General features: G+C 34.5%; 1 protein-coding gene across 1 annotated transcript; it reads left to right on the top strand.

Moving 5' to 3' along the window:
- The first annotated feature begins 532 nt into the window (after positions 1 to 532).
- On the top strand, positions 533 to 14,038 carry LOC134856277 (uncharacterized). Its single transcript, XM_063872626.1, has 6 exons — positions 533 to 847; positions 1,300 to 1,506; positions 5,546 to 5,583; positions 11,819 to 12,134; positions 12,739 to 13,016; positions 13,777 to 14,038. The coding sequence occupies exons 1-6, from the start codon at positions 605 to 607 to the stop codon at positions 14,036 to 14,038; spliced, it is 1,344 nt and encodes a 447-aa protein (XP_063728696.1). The 5' UTR covers positions 533 to 604.
- The last annotated feature ends 1,854 nt before the right edge of the window (positions 14,039 to 15,892 follow it).

Genomic DNA, 15,892 nt, shown 5'->3' with positions numbered 1-15,892 from the left:
GACTCCTGAGAGCAACACTCAATGAGTGTTTTTTAGGTTTTCGATATGGCAGAAAAAACAAAAGAAGAACAAAAACGTTGTATTTTTGTGCCCAATTTTTAACGCTACCGTTTCGCGATGACAAAATAGCACAATCATGGCATTGCACAATCAAACTTTTTAAGAAATTGTTTTGAAGGCTGCTTAGTTTTTTTATTATTTTCAGAAGTAGTTGATACAATATGAAATTAATTGCTTAAAGAATTCTCTTGCAGGTCTGCCTGAGAAGCAATACAATCGTCATATCGGCTATGTTATCATTCTGAGTTGTAGAGCGCAGTTCTTAACCATTTAGTTTCAAATGCAATCAATTAATTTTGAAAATGAGAAAAATATTGTAAAATTGATTTCATTATAGCTGAAATCTAAGTTTCAGTGGCATTTTTTTCGACTTCGGGCCTCCGATTGAATGTTTCATATTTGAATATGCCTCTTTAAAAATCAAGTGTTTCAATTGTTTTTTTTTCATCTCTGCTCTAGCGCAAGTTTTTTTTACTTTTTAATTGGATCAATACGATAAATTTATCTTTAAAGGAAAGAAAAATATAAGGATCAGATAGAAAAAATGATTCCACCGCCGATGACTACGTACGATTTCTATTCTGCGTCAACTACAGCTGCTGTCGACAACTTCATCTATACCGGCTCACCAACCACGACTAACCCCTTGACTACGACCTCAGACTGGAGATTGAGATGGCACATGGAACATGGAGGGGGAGTGATGGCTTTCCCTACTTTTCCGCCGTTCAACGAGCAAAACAAACAAGATGTAGGGTTCTACATGATACTCACTGACTTGCCTGAGGTAAACATACTCATCGAAATCCCCCCCACACCCTATAAAAACGAGCAGGACTTGAGTGGCTTTTATATTATTTGGTTTGAGTGTGTGTGAAACAGCACATAGGTGCTATTAAGTATGTATAACCAGTTAGTTCACTCTTTCCGTGTTTGGTTGCTCTCTATCGGAACTGGATTCGGTTTACAAAGCATAAACTTACCAAATAACATTTAATTTTTCTATAGGAATTCAAATAATTTGTTTCCTTCACAAATAATTTTCAAAATTTTTGGTGGTATTTTGTTTAGGATTAATAAAAAGTTCCAAATTCTGGGTATAAAATGGAAGATTTTACAAAGCGCATGTTTAGAATGCTTTTTTTTGGCTCATGAATTTGGTTCCAACCAACGCAAGACTGGCGATGAAGTTCTTGAAAAACTATTTGAGTTTTCTATTCAATTGTTGGCAGTTTTCAGGTGTTAGTGGCATTCATGACAATTCTGCTGAATCTTTACTGCCTTCTATCCATATACATGATTGGGGAGCTCCAGGCCATGCAGTTCTATCTGGTTGGTTTCCAGAGCGCCTATGACTTTCTCTTCTCTGGTCTCTCTGGCTTGTTTTTCTATTTCTATCAAGCAAGAACTGACCTCGCTAACATGTGTTTCGCTCAAGAATATGTGGTAAAGTGGATCGCTATAAATACATGATTAAATGACATGAATTGAGTAGGTTTGCCTTAAAAATCAGAATTACATTAGGCAGCATGGAATTTCATGGACTTCGAAAAAATAAGTTAGAGATGAAATTACACGATGTCATTAGTCGATCCCCAACGCTTATCTTGTAAAAACCCTTTAAAAATTTTTGATTTCTTGAAGAGTTCTGACAGGAAAAAAAATGGTCCTGTCAGATTTTTACCAGGGGCGTAAGGATTTCAAAAATTTTTCGAAAATTTTGTCTATCTTTTTTATAGGTCAACCAAATATATTTTCTTAGCGTTTCCAGAAGACTACAAAGACCGTCTCTTGTAAGAAGCTGTAAAAAATTATTTTGTAAAATTATTTTCTAAAAGTTTATTTTGCATCTTCAAAACTATAAAAACCGTCTCTTGTAAGAGGCTAAAAAACTTTATTTTGTAAAATCTTACAATAACTTAGTTCTTACTAGTAAATTGACAAGAACTTAGAAGATGGACATTTGAATTCGACTACAGATATGAAATATTTAAAACATAATTTGGCATTTTAATTGCAATTTTTTTGGATCGAGTTTTAATGAAATGCTGATATACGATTTTAAAATTCTACCAAACTTGAGGGCCTAGTAACCCCTCTTTGGCACCTAGAAGCGATTTGCAAAAGGCTGGGGGAATAGTTGAAGAGATCCTCAGCTTCAATGGAAGCCATTCATCATCCAGAAGCTCATTAGATAAGAGATATTTCAAAATGTTCATTTTTGGCTGAAATTTTATTTAATTTTTTTTAAAGGCTGAAGATCTCCTTTAAACTAATTTTAAGGCTGCGAGCAATTATATAAACTTGTGATTTACAAATCAATAGCTCTCAGTTCAAATCTCGGGTCTTGTGCACTAAACGTCCCAAAAATCAGAACTCGGGTCCCAAAAAGCAAATCTCAAAACTTTTATAATTTGTAAAACTCAACATTGATTAACCTGTTGACATTTTCAACATTTTATCAAAAAAAATGTGAGCAACGGTTGCGTAGCAGTAAGTAGACAACCGCCTGAGCAAAACAGTCAGTACGCAAACAAAAATTGCATTTTCTATATCTCCACCTATTTTTGCAAACAAAACCACCATACTTATACGCTAAATGTTTTCAAGCAATTTTATTTTCCATAACTTATAAAGTGAGAAATAAAGAAATTTAAGAAAATCCCTGCTTTGTTTAAAAGTTTCAAAAAGAATTTCTGGCCAGATATTCTTTTAAGAAATTGAGTGTTTCTCGTCAGAATTAAGGAATTTGATCGGTACATCTTAGCAAAAAAAAAACAGCATGCTACCAGTAACTAGACATGTGAGTAATTAGACAGTTTTGATTTTTTTCAAATCTGATTGGCTGAAAAAGGAAGGGTATATCAGGTGATCACGTGTAACTTTGAAGTTTTCCTTCAAAAAATACTGATTACAAAGTTACTTTTTCCGACCTGAAAATTTTCAAATTCAGTTGCAATTTGAAACAAAGTTCAATTTTTTTTCAAATTGCAACTGAATTTGAAAATTTTCAGGTCGGAAAAAGTAACTTTGCAATCAGTATTTTATGAATGAAAACTTCAAAGTTACACGTGATATATCCTTTTTCAGCCAATCAGATTTGAAAAAGAAATCAATAATGTCTGATTACTTACATGTCTAACTACTGGTAGCACACGTTTTATATGCTGTTAACCCGTACCAATCACATTCCTTAAATCTGACGAGAAAGACTTAACTTCTTAAAAGAATATCTGGCCAGAAAACCCTTTCGAAATATTTAAATAAAGCAGTGTTTTTCTGAAAGTTCTTTATTTCTCATCTTATTTCTTATAAAAAATAAGCTAAATCTAGGCTATTTCTCGCTAGAAAAAAATCTCCTGATGGGGCTAGACAGTTTGCTAGACACTTGTGCTAACCGCTAGGCCACATGATCCGAAAATTTTAGCAATCTAATGCAAAGTAACACTGTTTATAACGGGTGTTAATTTGCAGTATTGCTACCTGCATCTAAGAAAAGTGAAAAGAAATCAATTATAGTGACAAAAAGAGTGAAAGGAAATCAAGGCACTCAGGCAACCAAATTGAACAAAAATTTGATAATGCATTGTTTTTAGCAAATTTAAAACGAACAAAAATCCATTCAAAATCATTTTTTTCTTTGCCTCGTGCATAAATTTGCGAGAATTTCTGCGTTCATTAATTGAGTAACACGAAAATTTTGACAAGCGAGTGTAAGGTTTATCCGATTTTTGAATCTAAGTTTTCTCAAATTGCAAAATGACTTCGTTAACTTCCCCTCTTTGCTCCCTTGAAACCCCCACCCAGTTTTCTGCCCCCCCCCAACACCTGAAACAACCCCACTTGACCTCTTGAACCACCTTTGGTTCTGGTCAAAGAGTAGGTGGGCAAAGTTTTGGGTAATTTTTTGATAAGACGAGCAGAAATACCATTTTTGGAAAAAGTTTGGCCGAAAACATTGCATTTTCTCGGCACGCGGCCCCCGAAAAACAGGCCCCCAAGTGAATAGTTTGAACCAATTCTTGAGAGAACAAAAGTAAGAACGTGAAAAACATAGAAACAAAAATCAAAGTTGCGCAGAAAAAAGTTGAAAACGAACAAGTAACCAATTTTAGTTTAAAACGTGAAAAAGACTTAATACGCATTGAAATTAAGTATCTCAAAAAAATGGAGAAATCAATTAAATTGAGGTTTCATTACCTTTATCTGTAAAAGTGAAAACTAATCATTTATAATTGATTAGCAAAAAATTTTATTGCTTATCATCAAATACCAAATATAATCCCTTTTTATTTGATTAGAACCGATTGATTTTCATTTTATTAGACACTGACAAAAACACAAAAATTGTTGATTTTTATCCAAGAAACTCCAGTGAGGGCAAGGCTTTTGTGTATACACTCATATTTATCTAGTTGCGGTTGAGCAGTGAACGGATTTCCGATTACTCTTTCCAGGAGTTATATATTTCTAATAATAGATGAGAAATTGATAGTTTCTGTACAGAAAACCCAGACAGTTAGGTAGATTATCTATATAAAACTTCTATCTAGATCAGAAACTTGTTGGATAGGGGAATTGAAATGCTTGACTATATTGCTGAAATTTGATTGAATAGATGTGGAGCATTTTAAATTTTCGGCTTTTAGTGCATAAAGAACCCAAGTCTCTTCTTCATAGAAACTTGATTCCAAAAGATAACAAGGAGGACCGGTTGCTGTGCAAGTACAACTGAATGAACCGACCATATTTATTTGATAAACAAAGACAAGTTTTTCGAATTTCTTGCTGAATTTACTATAAATTTTTCTTTAAAGTCTGACTGAATTAGGTGGAAACTGCAAAAACGAGAACTACTTAAAAACAAGTAAAATAGCGTTAAGGCAGAATAAAAGACTTATACTCGTCGGCGGCTATAGGATTTTTTCGAGGGAGGTGACGCATTTTTAAAAACATTTCGCAAACTTCAAATTTTGCCGACCTTTTTTTAGACCACTGAAAGTGGGAGAGAAATTTGTTTTCGTGTTTTTTTGTTTCCCTCGATCAGGTAACACAAAAAATATATCAGAATGGGTCAAGTAATATATCATATTGAAACTCTTTTAGTCGTGAGTTCAACAACTTTTCAAAACTTCGGAAACATTTTTTAAGTGTCAAAAAACCAGTTTGAAAATTATTTCTTTTTGGTCCCATTTCCTGCGATTATAACTTATAATCGCTGGAAATGAGACTGAAAAAGTAAATTTTCAAACTGTTTTTTTTGGAAACTGAAAAAACATTTCCGAATTGTTAAGAGGCTGTTAAACTCACGACTGAAAGGGTTTCAATATGAGATATCACTTGGCCTATTCTGGTCATTTTTTAATTTTTTTGTTAGCTGATCGAGCGGGAAACAAAAAAAAACACAAAAACGAAGTTCCCTCTCACTTTCAGTGGTCTGAAAAATGATCTAACGATTATGACCAAGCGCGATCCATCTTTTTAGTCATTCACCAACTATGGACCTGAATATTCGGTCATGAGGTTTGGCTTCCACTTTTGGTCTTCAGGAAAATTGTGTAAACTTAATCTACGCCATTTCATTCTCGAATCTTTAAGTGCCCATTTAAGTAAGTTGGAAGTACACTAATCAGAAAAAAAAACATTTTATTTGGAAGATTTTCTAAATGAGTTACAGAAAAAAAGAGCTGATGTTTTCTGTGCATTTAGTAAGAGAAAAGTCAAATCTAGATTAATAATTTGCAAATTACAAAAAAAAAGGAAAAAACAATTACATTTAAATGAAGATTTGAAATTTTGGAAGAAATAAAGTGATTAGTCTATAAAAACAAGAGTAAATAAATTATATGTCGGGTCAAAACCCTCCTACGGCTGCTCTGCTTGTAAAAGAAATAGAAAAACAGGAAAAATTCAAAGAAATTTAGGAGACTTTTTGAATGCATTGGCATTAATATTGATGGTAATATTATAAGCCAAAAGTTTTTTCACTCAATATTTTTTTCCAGAAAAAACAGATGTTCTATTAAAAAACAGAATTCTTGTTTTCATGCATACTTCGTCGTGAGATGGAGAGGTTGCATGGCTTAAGCCAGACTTCTTTTTTGGCAATATTAACTGTAAACTACTGGGAAAAACTGAATGGGTAAAACTACGAAAATTCTTAAGTGACGCACGCCAACTATGACGCATTAGCAGCACCAGTCAATTTGATTTAAGAAACACAAATAACATGCCTCAATTTATACAGCAGTCTATGAAGCAGTGATAACATGAAAAAAATAAAACTAAAAAGAAATTTTTTTTTTTAATTTGAGATTTTTTGTGAAAGACACCCAACCACACGCCATATTAAGTACAAAGTGATAAATTTCGCTCCTAGTAACAAATCAATTATGGCAAATAAGCTTCGTTCAACCAATTTGGAATGATTTATAAGACGGATTAAATCTCCGCTTACGCGTTAATAGCGCGAAATATATCGCGCGTTGATTGTCCCAAATTGGTCAAAATGGCCAAAATGGCAATCTTTAAACCCTCATAACTTCAATCTTTAAACCCACAGTTTGGCCTCGTAAGGAAACAACCGCAAAAATGGCCGACATGCGGTCGCTTTTGTGTTCATTCAACCGATATATTGATTTCATTAATATCTTAGCGACACACTTGGAGCCAATCCAAAATGTTTTGAAAGAAAACGCACGTTTAAATTGGAACCAAATCGGGTTTTGTCGGCTTTACCTCACCCCCAAAAATGATGAATCCCTTTATCTAATTAAGCCTAATATATTTTTAAAAAATTTTTGGCTTTTTCTCCATAGTTTTTGAAAAACTGATATCAGTGCATTAAATTTACCAATGTGCTTTTATGTGCAGTTTTATTAGCCTAATTCTTGTGATAAACTTACTAAATAGATAAAGTCATGTTAGATTCTTATCAACGTTGGCTTCGATCAACAATTCAGAGCTTCTTTTGACTATCAGAAGAGTGTCCTTCTTGACTCTATCAGCACTATGAGCAGTTAGGATGAGCAGCTAAAAATCAGTCGATCTCTTTTTCAACGCATTTCTTCAACCTTCATCAAACAATTCTCAAAAAAGAGCAGTTGGATTTAACATTTATATTTCTAACTACTAAAAAGCAGTTGATTTACTGTTTTAAAACACTACCAATTACTTTTGCCCCAAAGTACACCCTAAAGAGTCAACATCAGGGCAAAGTAATGGACCAGGGCGACATTATTAGTAAATTTGTTTTAAGGTGGATGTTTTGGTTAAGCAGATGGACGGAAAAGATGTTAAAATCTCCGAATTTGAGAAATGTTTGGATCAATATGCTTCAGGTTTTTGGGATTTGACGAAACATGTGGACTCTCTAGAGGTAAGGGTGGTTCAACAGGAGCGCTACACTAGCACTGATTGCCTAGTATTTCACATTTTTTGCTCAAACCCAACTCGTCGCAACTGACAATCGAAGTATATAACTTCATTTTTCAATTTTTTGAAAATAAAATTGTACCAGCTAACCGCAAGGCGAATCAGCCGCAACCACCTACTCGGAATAGCGTTCCCATCGTTCTGAATTTGATTATTTTGCCAAAAACATGATATATATTATCGCAGAAATCAATTGGGGCAGAAAATTTAATGGAAAACTTTCATTTAGAGTGTTTAACATCATGGGACATTGATATTCAAATAAATGCTACTAGTTCTATCTCGCCAACACCAGCAGGAACTGTCAAATTAAAGTGTTCACAAAGAATAAGTTGGATGTATTCAAACCGGTTAATGCAAAATCGGTTACGAATGTTATTAACAAAAAAGATGATGCTGTTCGGAAAATATATGAACGTACAGAATATCCCGTTTCTAAACGGCAGTACACAATGCGAACTATCGTAAGTTCAATTTCTCAAACAACCTGAGGGTGCGAAGTAAAACTACAGGTGTTAAAAGTGGAACTGAAGGCAATGTTTTTGATAATGAAATGAATCAAAGTAATTTGGTTTAAAACAAAAAAAAAATGTGTAATTCTGTTCCCCGAAAACAATAGTTCATCGAAAAAATCTGCAAATGAAAAATTGATACATCGCAAACTCACCAGTCTTGGCGTTAAAATCAGAATTTGTTTTGTTTAAAATACTCACGGAGAGCCTTTTTGCAATCTCATTTTTGACAGTTTTCAAGAAGAACCCAATTTATTTCTGAATGTGCAATCCGTACGAACCCATCACGATCAACTGGCAATTTAAATAAATAACATTCCCGGGATGACCAAAAATACTAGTCATACAATTTCCATATATGGAAAAATGCTAGTCATACACTTTCCATGCAATTCCATACGTACAGAAAATTGCATGAAAGGTCTATGATTATTATTTTTTTCATATATGGAAATTGTATAACTAGCATTTTTCCATAAACCAAAAATATTGATTTTTTACATTTTATTTTCTCAATAACATTTGGCTGTGTTCGTAACCGAACACAAATGAAATGAACCTTGATTACTCAAATGTAGTAACCAACGGTTTGGCCGTCTCGCATTAACAATGCATTGGAAACAGCCTGATATGTGTTACTTCTGTCTCAGACAATTAACATAACGAAAGTAGTGAACTTTTAAATTATTAGCAAACCAGGTGTTGAAGGACTTTGTGAAACCGTTGAGTTCTATTGATCAAACAAATATTCACCACCCTGATGTCTATGATAATATTTTATGCTGTAATAGGGAAAAGTCAAGGGGAGGCAGTGTAGTTTTTTATGTTAGGAATTGATTGAAATATAGAACATCTTGTTTTGAAAATATAGAAAACTAATTTAGAGAATCAAAATGAATGTAAAACTTATCGGCCTCGATGCCTTTTTTGACTTTTTGGAGTTAGGAACTATCCTATTCGAATTAAAGAGACTAGAAGGTGCACTGATTTTGTTTAGTGATTTCAATCTTGATATTGTCTCAAAACATGTTAGACAAATTGTCGAAGACAAAATGTTTTGGAATCATTTGATTTACTGATTAGTAATTATTCACCTATAAGGGTTAGCTCAACGTCAAGTTCTCGCATGGATTATTTGTTGTCGAGTATGGACCTAATTGTAAAAATAATTACCCGTAGTAAAAAAGACCGTTCTGCTTTGGATACTACAAATAATTTAGACTTATGTACGAAATCATAATCTAATCAGTTTTTGCGAAAAGCTTATAGTCGTTTAAACAATGACGATGATATGTTGAAATTTCTCTTTAGCTTGGACAACAGAATAAATTGCTCGAACGATCTGAACTTGAAGGTTTTTTTAACTATGTAAAATTTCTATGTAAAATTATCTGAATCAGTTTGATTTTTTGTCCTATTAAACCTCTGAAAAACAAATTAAGGAAAAAATCTTGGATACCCACCAAAAACAAAAACCTAAAGAAAAAGCAAAACAGATTGCATAAAAGCTAGGTAGAGCATCCAAACATTGAAAAACACAACAATTAAGGCAGCTAGAAAGACAGTAATCAAAGAACGCGTCTCAGTTAAAGTATACTTTTTGATTTGATCATTGAAATTAAGTCTAAGTCAACGGCAATATTCAAGGACATTAATCATTTTGCCTTTGAAATAAACTACATAAATTTCCCTACGACGTGAACGCTTTCAATCAGTACTTCGCGACTGTAGTCGAGAAACTCACTGAAAGTATTGAGAATCAGACTTTCAATCCAAAATCAGAGCGAACAGCAACTCTTTCTTTTCACTCCCATGCTGATAAAAAATGAAGTAATCCAAACCATTGAAGATCTGAACAAAAAAATCTGTGGTCAGGATGGGATCTCCAATCAAATGCTCAAAATAGCTGCAACAGTCTCAGCTGATAAATTGGATTTTCTTATTAGTGCTACAGGCAGGAAGTTTTTCCCGACTTATTAAAATTTTCAAAAATTTTCCAGCTGGTTGAAGATTGCGTGAAGAACGCTCCAGGTAAATATAGACCAATAAGTTTAATAACTGCAATTGGAAAGGTTTTTACAAATACTTTGATTCGCCTCAAAAAACAAAATTATACATGAAATTGGTTTCGGTTTCAGAAATAATCGAATCTGTATTCATGCAATTGTAACCATAACCAACTTAGTATCATAATCATTTGGAAGTGGGCTCACAAAAACGATTGGACTTTTCTTGTTTCATTGATTTCAAGAAAGCGTTTGATACACTTGACCGCATCTTTTGATTGAAAAAATGAAACAATATGGTTCTCCGGGTACAACTTCCGGCTTAAAGGAAAATTATCTATCAAATAGACAACAGTATGTGTATTCAGCTGAGACAAATTCAGAAATATAAGAGTTTAACAAAAGCGTTGCTCAAGGATCGGTTTCAGGTCTTTTTCTCTTTTTTTTTTAATTTACATCAACGACTTATCTCATGCAATGAGGGAAACATTATTTTGGAGCAATGATACATCATTAGTGGATGCCAACAAAATTTCAAACTCTTTGACGTTCAAGCTTAAGTAAGCAAAATATCCAATTTGTGCACTGACAACAAATCGCTAAATATTGAGTCAAAAAAATTAGATGATGAAGTTTTATCGAGCTTGTGGCAACGATAGTTTTCTGATCGGCAATTCCACTTTCGAAAAAGTAACTGTCTTTTAATTTCTTGAAAATGAGATCGAAAATAAACTGAAACTTGACTATCAGATTCACAAATTGATATAAATTTTGTTGAAAATCAACGGGCTGTTATTTAGAGCAAGAAAAGTGTATTCGAAGTCATCCTTAGTCAAATATTACAACGTCTATGCTGAACCATTAACTTCATGTTGACATATCCTATGGTGCAACATCGAAAGCTTCTCTCACTCAAAATCATTCAATGCAGCAACGAAGTTTTCAAAACAATTTTTAAGGCAAAAACTTGATCATGTATCCGACTTTCCTGAGAAAGGAGATATGTGAAATTGACACTGCGTTCGATTTGTATTTTAGAAAATCTTTTCGCGAAATTTTCTAGCATCTTATAGGGAAAAGCCCAATTAGCGCCTTTAATTTTGAATCTTTTGTTACCAGGAGGGTAACGTGTGCCAATTCTCTAAAAACGCTGCCTTCCTTACCGTCTTGTAGTTTTACTATGCAGCAACCTTGGCGGAATATTTCATTAAAATGTTTTAATTTTGATCAGATCGAATCAACTTATACCGGATAAAATAAAGTAATTTTCACAATATCAATTGGATTGGCTCTACAATTTTTATTGTAATTTTGTCAAAGGCAATAGTTTACTTTTGGGCTTTTTTATATCACTCTTAGTCAATATCTTTTCGCAACTTATGTAAAAGTTTTTCCGGGCATACCTCGACAAACTTAACAGCTTTTTTTTATGTGGTTGGTGCTATTGAAATGAAAATGGAGTTAGATATGGTTTTACGCGTTTTCACCTAAATAAATTCAAGTTTCAAATTTCAACGTTTTCAACACAGCTCTGGGATCAGCCCTTCTAATCATTTCAAAAAAAATATTCAAAATTTCACAATCAAAATTAAATTATAACTTCGCTAAGCGACTGCGGTGTTGAGTATATTGCGAGTTGTCGTTTAATGCCAGTTGTCTTTATTTATTGCGAGCTTTGTCGCATTACGGAATTTTTGAACCTTGTAGCGAATCCCCCCATGCAAAAGGGACGGGGGAAAATTAACAAGATCTAATGGTTCAATACTTGTTGAATCAAATAAAAACAGCGGAAGCAAACCCCTTCAGCAACCCATACTCAACTTTTTGTGACACTGCACTGGTGCAGAAGCTTTTACCTGTTTCCGATTGGAGCAACGAAGAACGACTTCTGGAAAACTACTTCAAATATTTCAATGAGACGATGGAAGTGTTTCCTTTTTACTGTCAATGCTTCCTCATGGTCGGAATGAGCTTTGAGCGATGGGTGATTGTTTGCAAACCTCATTCAGTGAAACAAATTCTATCGAGAAAAAACAAGATCATCTACTATTCCTTGATATCTTTATGTGCAGTCATTGTACCCTCTTGTGTTGTGGGAGACTACATTTTGAACATGCGATTTGTAAAATTTGTCAAAAGTTGGACTTGAAACCAAAAAAGTAGAACGATGGAAGTCCCAACTCGTCACTACGACTACCTGGAAACATTCTGCTGTTCAAGGTGAATTGGAGGTTTTAATTCTAGTTAGCTGCTTGAAACTGCAAGTTTCTTAACACACAAAATTGTTTCTTCAAACAACCTATGCGTATATAAATGGCGAAACTCTTGACAACATCAACAATACAGATCATAACCTTAGAAAAACAGAAAGTAGTCTTTATGAAACCAATCAATTTGAAAATTTGCAGGAACTTTAGATAAATTTAGAACAAATGTTATAGTAGGGTAGATTCAAATTCAAAATATCTCGGATAGTCGAACAAGGAAAATTGAAAAAAGCCAAACATAGTTGTGAGACACCGGAGGCTTTCCGATAAAAATGAATAAAGTTACAGAAATTCAAATAAACTTAATGATTTCCGGGAAATCTGAACCTAAAAAAAAACAAATGAAAAACATTAACGTTCGAACAGTGGGTCGGAAGTCATTTTAAACCTGCCAAGTTAAATTAAACCTGTCAAATTACCGACAAAAGTGTTTTCTTCCAATTTTGACAAATTTTGAAGGACAATACGTACGATACAGTCTGCGATGAATGCTGGTTGCAATGGAACGTATATTCTAAACGAATAATTGAGTTCGCATTTTTCATAGCAGCTGGAATTTTGGCTGGGTTTTTCTACTTCAATATCATTCAAACCCTTCGAAATGTTCGCCAGACTACAGCCAACAGGAAACTTACGAAGGCTTTCGGATTCCTGTACTTGTCATGGATTTGCTGTGTTCTGCCACATCTCATTTTTGATTCTTATCTACTTTACGATATGGAGTCAAACGACTCACAGTGATAGACCAACTCATAAACTGTTTGTGAAAATCTAAAACAAAGTTTTTTTTTCAGTGACTTGATAAAAAAAACAATAAAAAAGCGAAATGAAAAAAAAATCGGGCTTCAAGACTCACAATCATTACTAAGGCATTTCCGTTAGACACAATGCTCAAATGCTCATTTTAACTTAAAACTCTAGTAGAACTTGGTAGTATTTAAATCTATCCAGGGGTATATTTGTACATTAAGTAATTCTTGACACTTCCTCAGCTCTAGTTACCGAAAAAGGCTGCCAGAAGAATCTCGAGGCAAAATAAATTAAACAAAAATAAAAGTAAAACAGAAAAAGCCCATTTTTTTTCTAAATCTAAGCCTTACAAAACTTGAAAATATGCAAAAAAAAATATCAAAAGCTATAAAGTTTTTGCTACATACGTTAAACTACATAGCGTAGATTGCTACATATAGGTTAAACTAAATCATAATCTACTAAAATAATCTACCCAACCAATCACATAAAAGAACGCTGAGAAACGCTGGTTTCAAATGTAGCAAAAGCGCCATGTGAATTGTTTTGGTTGAAAAATTTGGCGCATTTCTATGTTCTCAAAATTACTCAAAAAGTCAGTTAACCAATTTTTATAAAAGGTGGAATAAGTTGAAGATTATGTTTTTTCGTCTTATCTTTTGAAAATGCCGTGAATAAATTCTATGATCTAGTTCGTAAGTATGAATAAAAGCGTGAAAAAAATTGGTCTAAATTTTATTGCTACAGCTGGGGATCAGATGTAAGGAGATATTTCGAGGACCTCGCGATCTCTACGAAACAGTGGAACACAAAGTACCACTCTTTTACAGTGCTCAGTCCCGCTCTGATGGCATTGAAACATGCGTACGGGTTTATCAACTCAGTTTTATTGATTGTGATGCTGCGCGCGTTCCAAGAACCCGCAAAGATGATCCAACGGTACCTGAAAGCACTGTTTTGCGGAAGAGCTGCTAAAGATCAGAATATAGAAACTATGGAAAAATCTTAATAAAAACACCAATGGAACCTGAGATTCCTCCCGTGGCTGTTCGAGTACATATTTCCTGGTTTTCCCTTTTTCTTGAAACATGTTTTCCATCTAAATTGACTTTCCATAATTCGATTTTCCATCGCGGGACATTTCTACAAAGTCTATAACTAACAGTGGATTATAAAACGTCAGTTAACTTTTCTGTCCTTAAGAACCACGTAAAAATCACTTTCTAAAGCCGAACACTAAGTCATTTTGGTTGTCAAATAACATTATCAAATATACTAAAGGCTTTGAAACGGAACTTACATTATGGTGACATCAAAATATCGTTATCGAGTTATTTAAGATTCATGCAGTACTTCCGTGTTTTTTTTAATTGACAAACTGAACATAAGGTGTAAGAATTGAAAAAGCATTTTGAAAGTTTTTTTTTTATTCCTTTTTAAAAAACAAAAGTAGTCAGTTGTTATCCGTACGGATATTATAGCAAAACATCCAGTAATGATTAATTAAGTTCAGGCGCTAGAATAACCAGTTGGTAAGATTTACATGTTATAGACTTAAAGTAAATTAATTAACCTATAGAAGAATGATGATTAAATAAGTACCTATTTATACGTAATCACATATGTACTAGTACCTATAAGGCACTGTCTCTCAATTGATTCGATGTCACAGTCAGCCAGACTTAAACATAGCGAGTTGAATTTGAGTTGTTCTCTTATTCGTTTAATTCTCAACTAGCACACAGCGTAGCTCTCACTAACACAGAACCAACATAGATTATACCTCACCTAACGGTCGAGGGCATAACATGGCGCAGCCAGCAGTTCCAAAGAACCCGCTGGGAATAACACCATTTTCGCAAAAAGCCTCAGCGGAACCACCGGTAGAGTGGGACAAGTGGAATCAGCAGCTATTCCTCGGCATTGACGCAAAAGACGGTGTAAACATGACAAAGTTGTTACAAATCCCCCCAGCTATCCGAAAACCCCAAGATTCGGGATACGAACTCCCTATAGAGGGGGAAACCGACAAGCAAATCCGAGAACGCAATTTGCGGAACCAGGAGAAACGGGTAGCGTGGGAAAACTAGTGTCAACATTTGGACAACTTGGGTCCAACAGTAGACGGAATTCCGTGGGAAGAAGCGGACATTAAATGCAGGAGCTACATCTACTTGTGTTTGGGGACGTAGGGTCAAAGAAGATTGACACAATACTATCCGGACCTCAAAATACAGGAAATTTCAACCCGAGACTTCTGGTGCAGACTAACACGTCTTTTTGTAAAGGAACGAAATGTAACATTCGATCGCTATGAGGCCTTTACATGCAAACAGGCAAAAACGGAATCCCTGAAAGAATTTCATTGCGGACTTACGGAACTCGTGGTAAAAGTAAATTTCAAGTGTACAGCATGCAACGATGGAGGTCTCGAATCAGAAACAATCAGAGATTTGCTTACAGCAAACATGTCAAACGGCAAGGTTCAAAAAGAACTTCTTGCTGAAACAAAAACGCCCAAACAAGCATTGGATTACGCGATAAGACGTGAAAAAGGCCTCGAGAATCAGGTCCATATCAGAAAGCAAGGAACTTCCAACAGTCACGCCGGATTTTCAAATATAAAATCAGAACCTGTAAACTTCGTCCAAAGGCGTGGTGGTTACAGGTCTCAACCCCGGGGTGGACGTAGTAGAGGAGTAACAACGTCGAGGAACAACACAGAAAAATCTGGACAGAAAAAAGATTGCTTCAAATGCGGCAACGCATTCTCAGCAAATCATTTGGCACAGTGTCCGGTGCGAGACAAAAATTGCAAAAAACGCACCAAAAGGGGTCATTTTGCGAGACTCTGCAAATCTAG

This window comes from Symsagittifera roscoffensis, unplaced genomic scaffold (assembly GCF_963678635.1).
Source record: "Symsagittifera roscoffensis unplaced genomic scaffold, txSymRosc1.1 SCAFFOLD_474, whole genome shotgun sequence".
NCBI lineage: Eukaryota > Metazoa > Xenacoelomorpha > Acoela > Convolutidae > Symsagittifera > Symsagittifera roscoffensis.
The sequence above is the reverse complement of the archived record's forward strand: the minus strand, read 5'-3'. Positions and strand labels throughout refer to the sequence as shown.

What these genes read in the sequence shown, in the direction of transcription:
- LOC134856277 (XM_063872626.1), top strand. Translation starts at nt 605, where the DNA reads ATGATTCCACCGCCGATGACTACGTACGATTTCTATTCTGCGTCAACT. An exon ending in TACTCACTGACTTGCCTGAG is followed by an intron (nt 848 to 1,299) that starts GTAAACATACTC and finishes GGCAGTTTTCAG; the next exon opens with GTGTTAGTGGCATTCATGAC. An exon ending in GTTTCGCTCAAGAATATGTG is followed by an intron (nt 1,507 to 5,545) that starts GTAAAGTGGATC and finishes CCATCTTTTTAG; the next exon opens with TCATTCACCAACTATGGACC.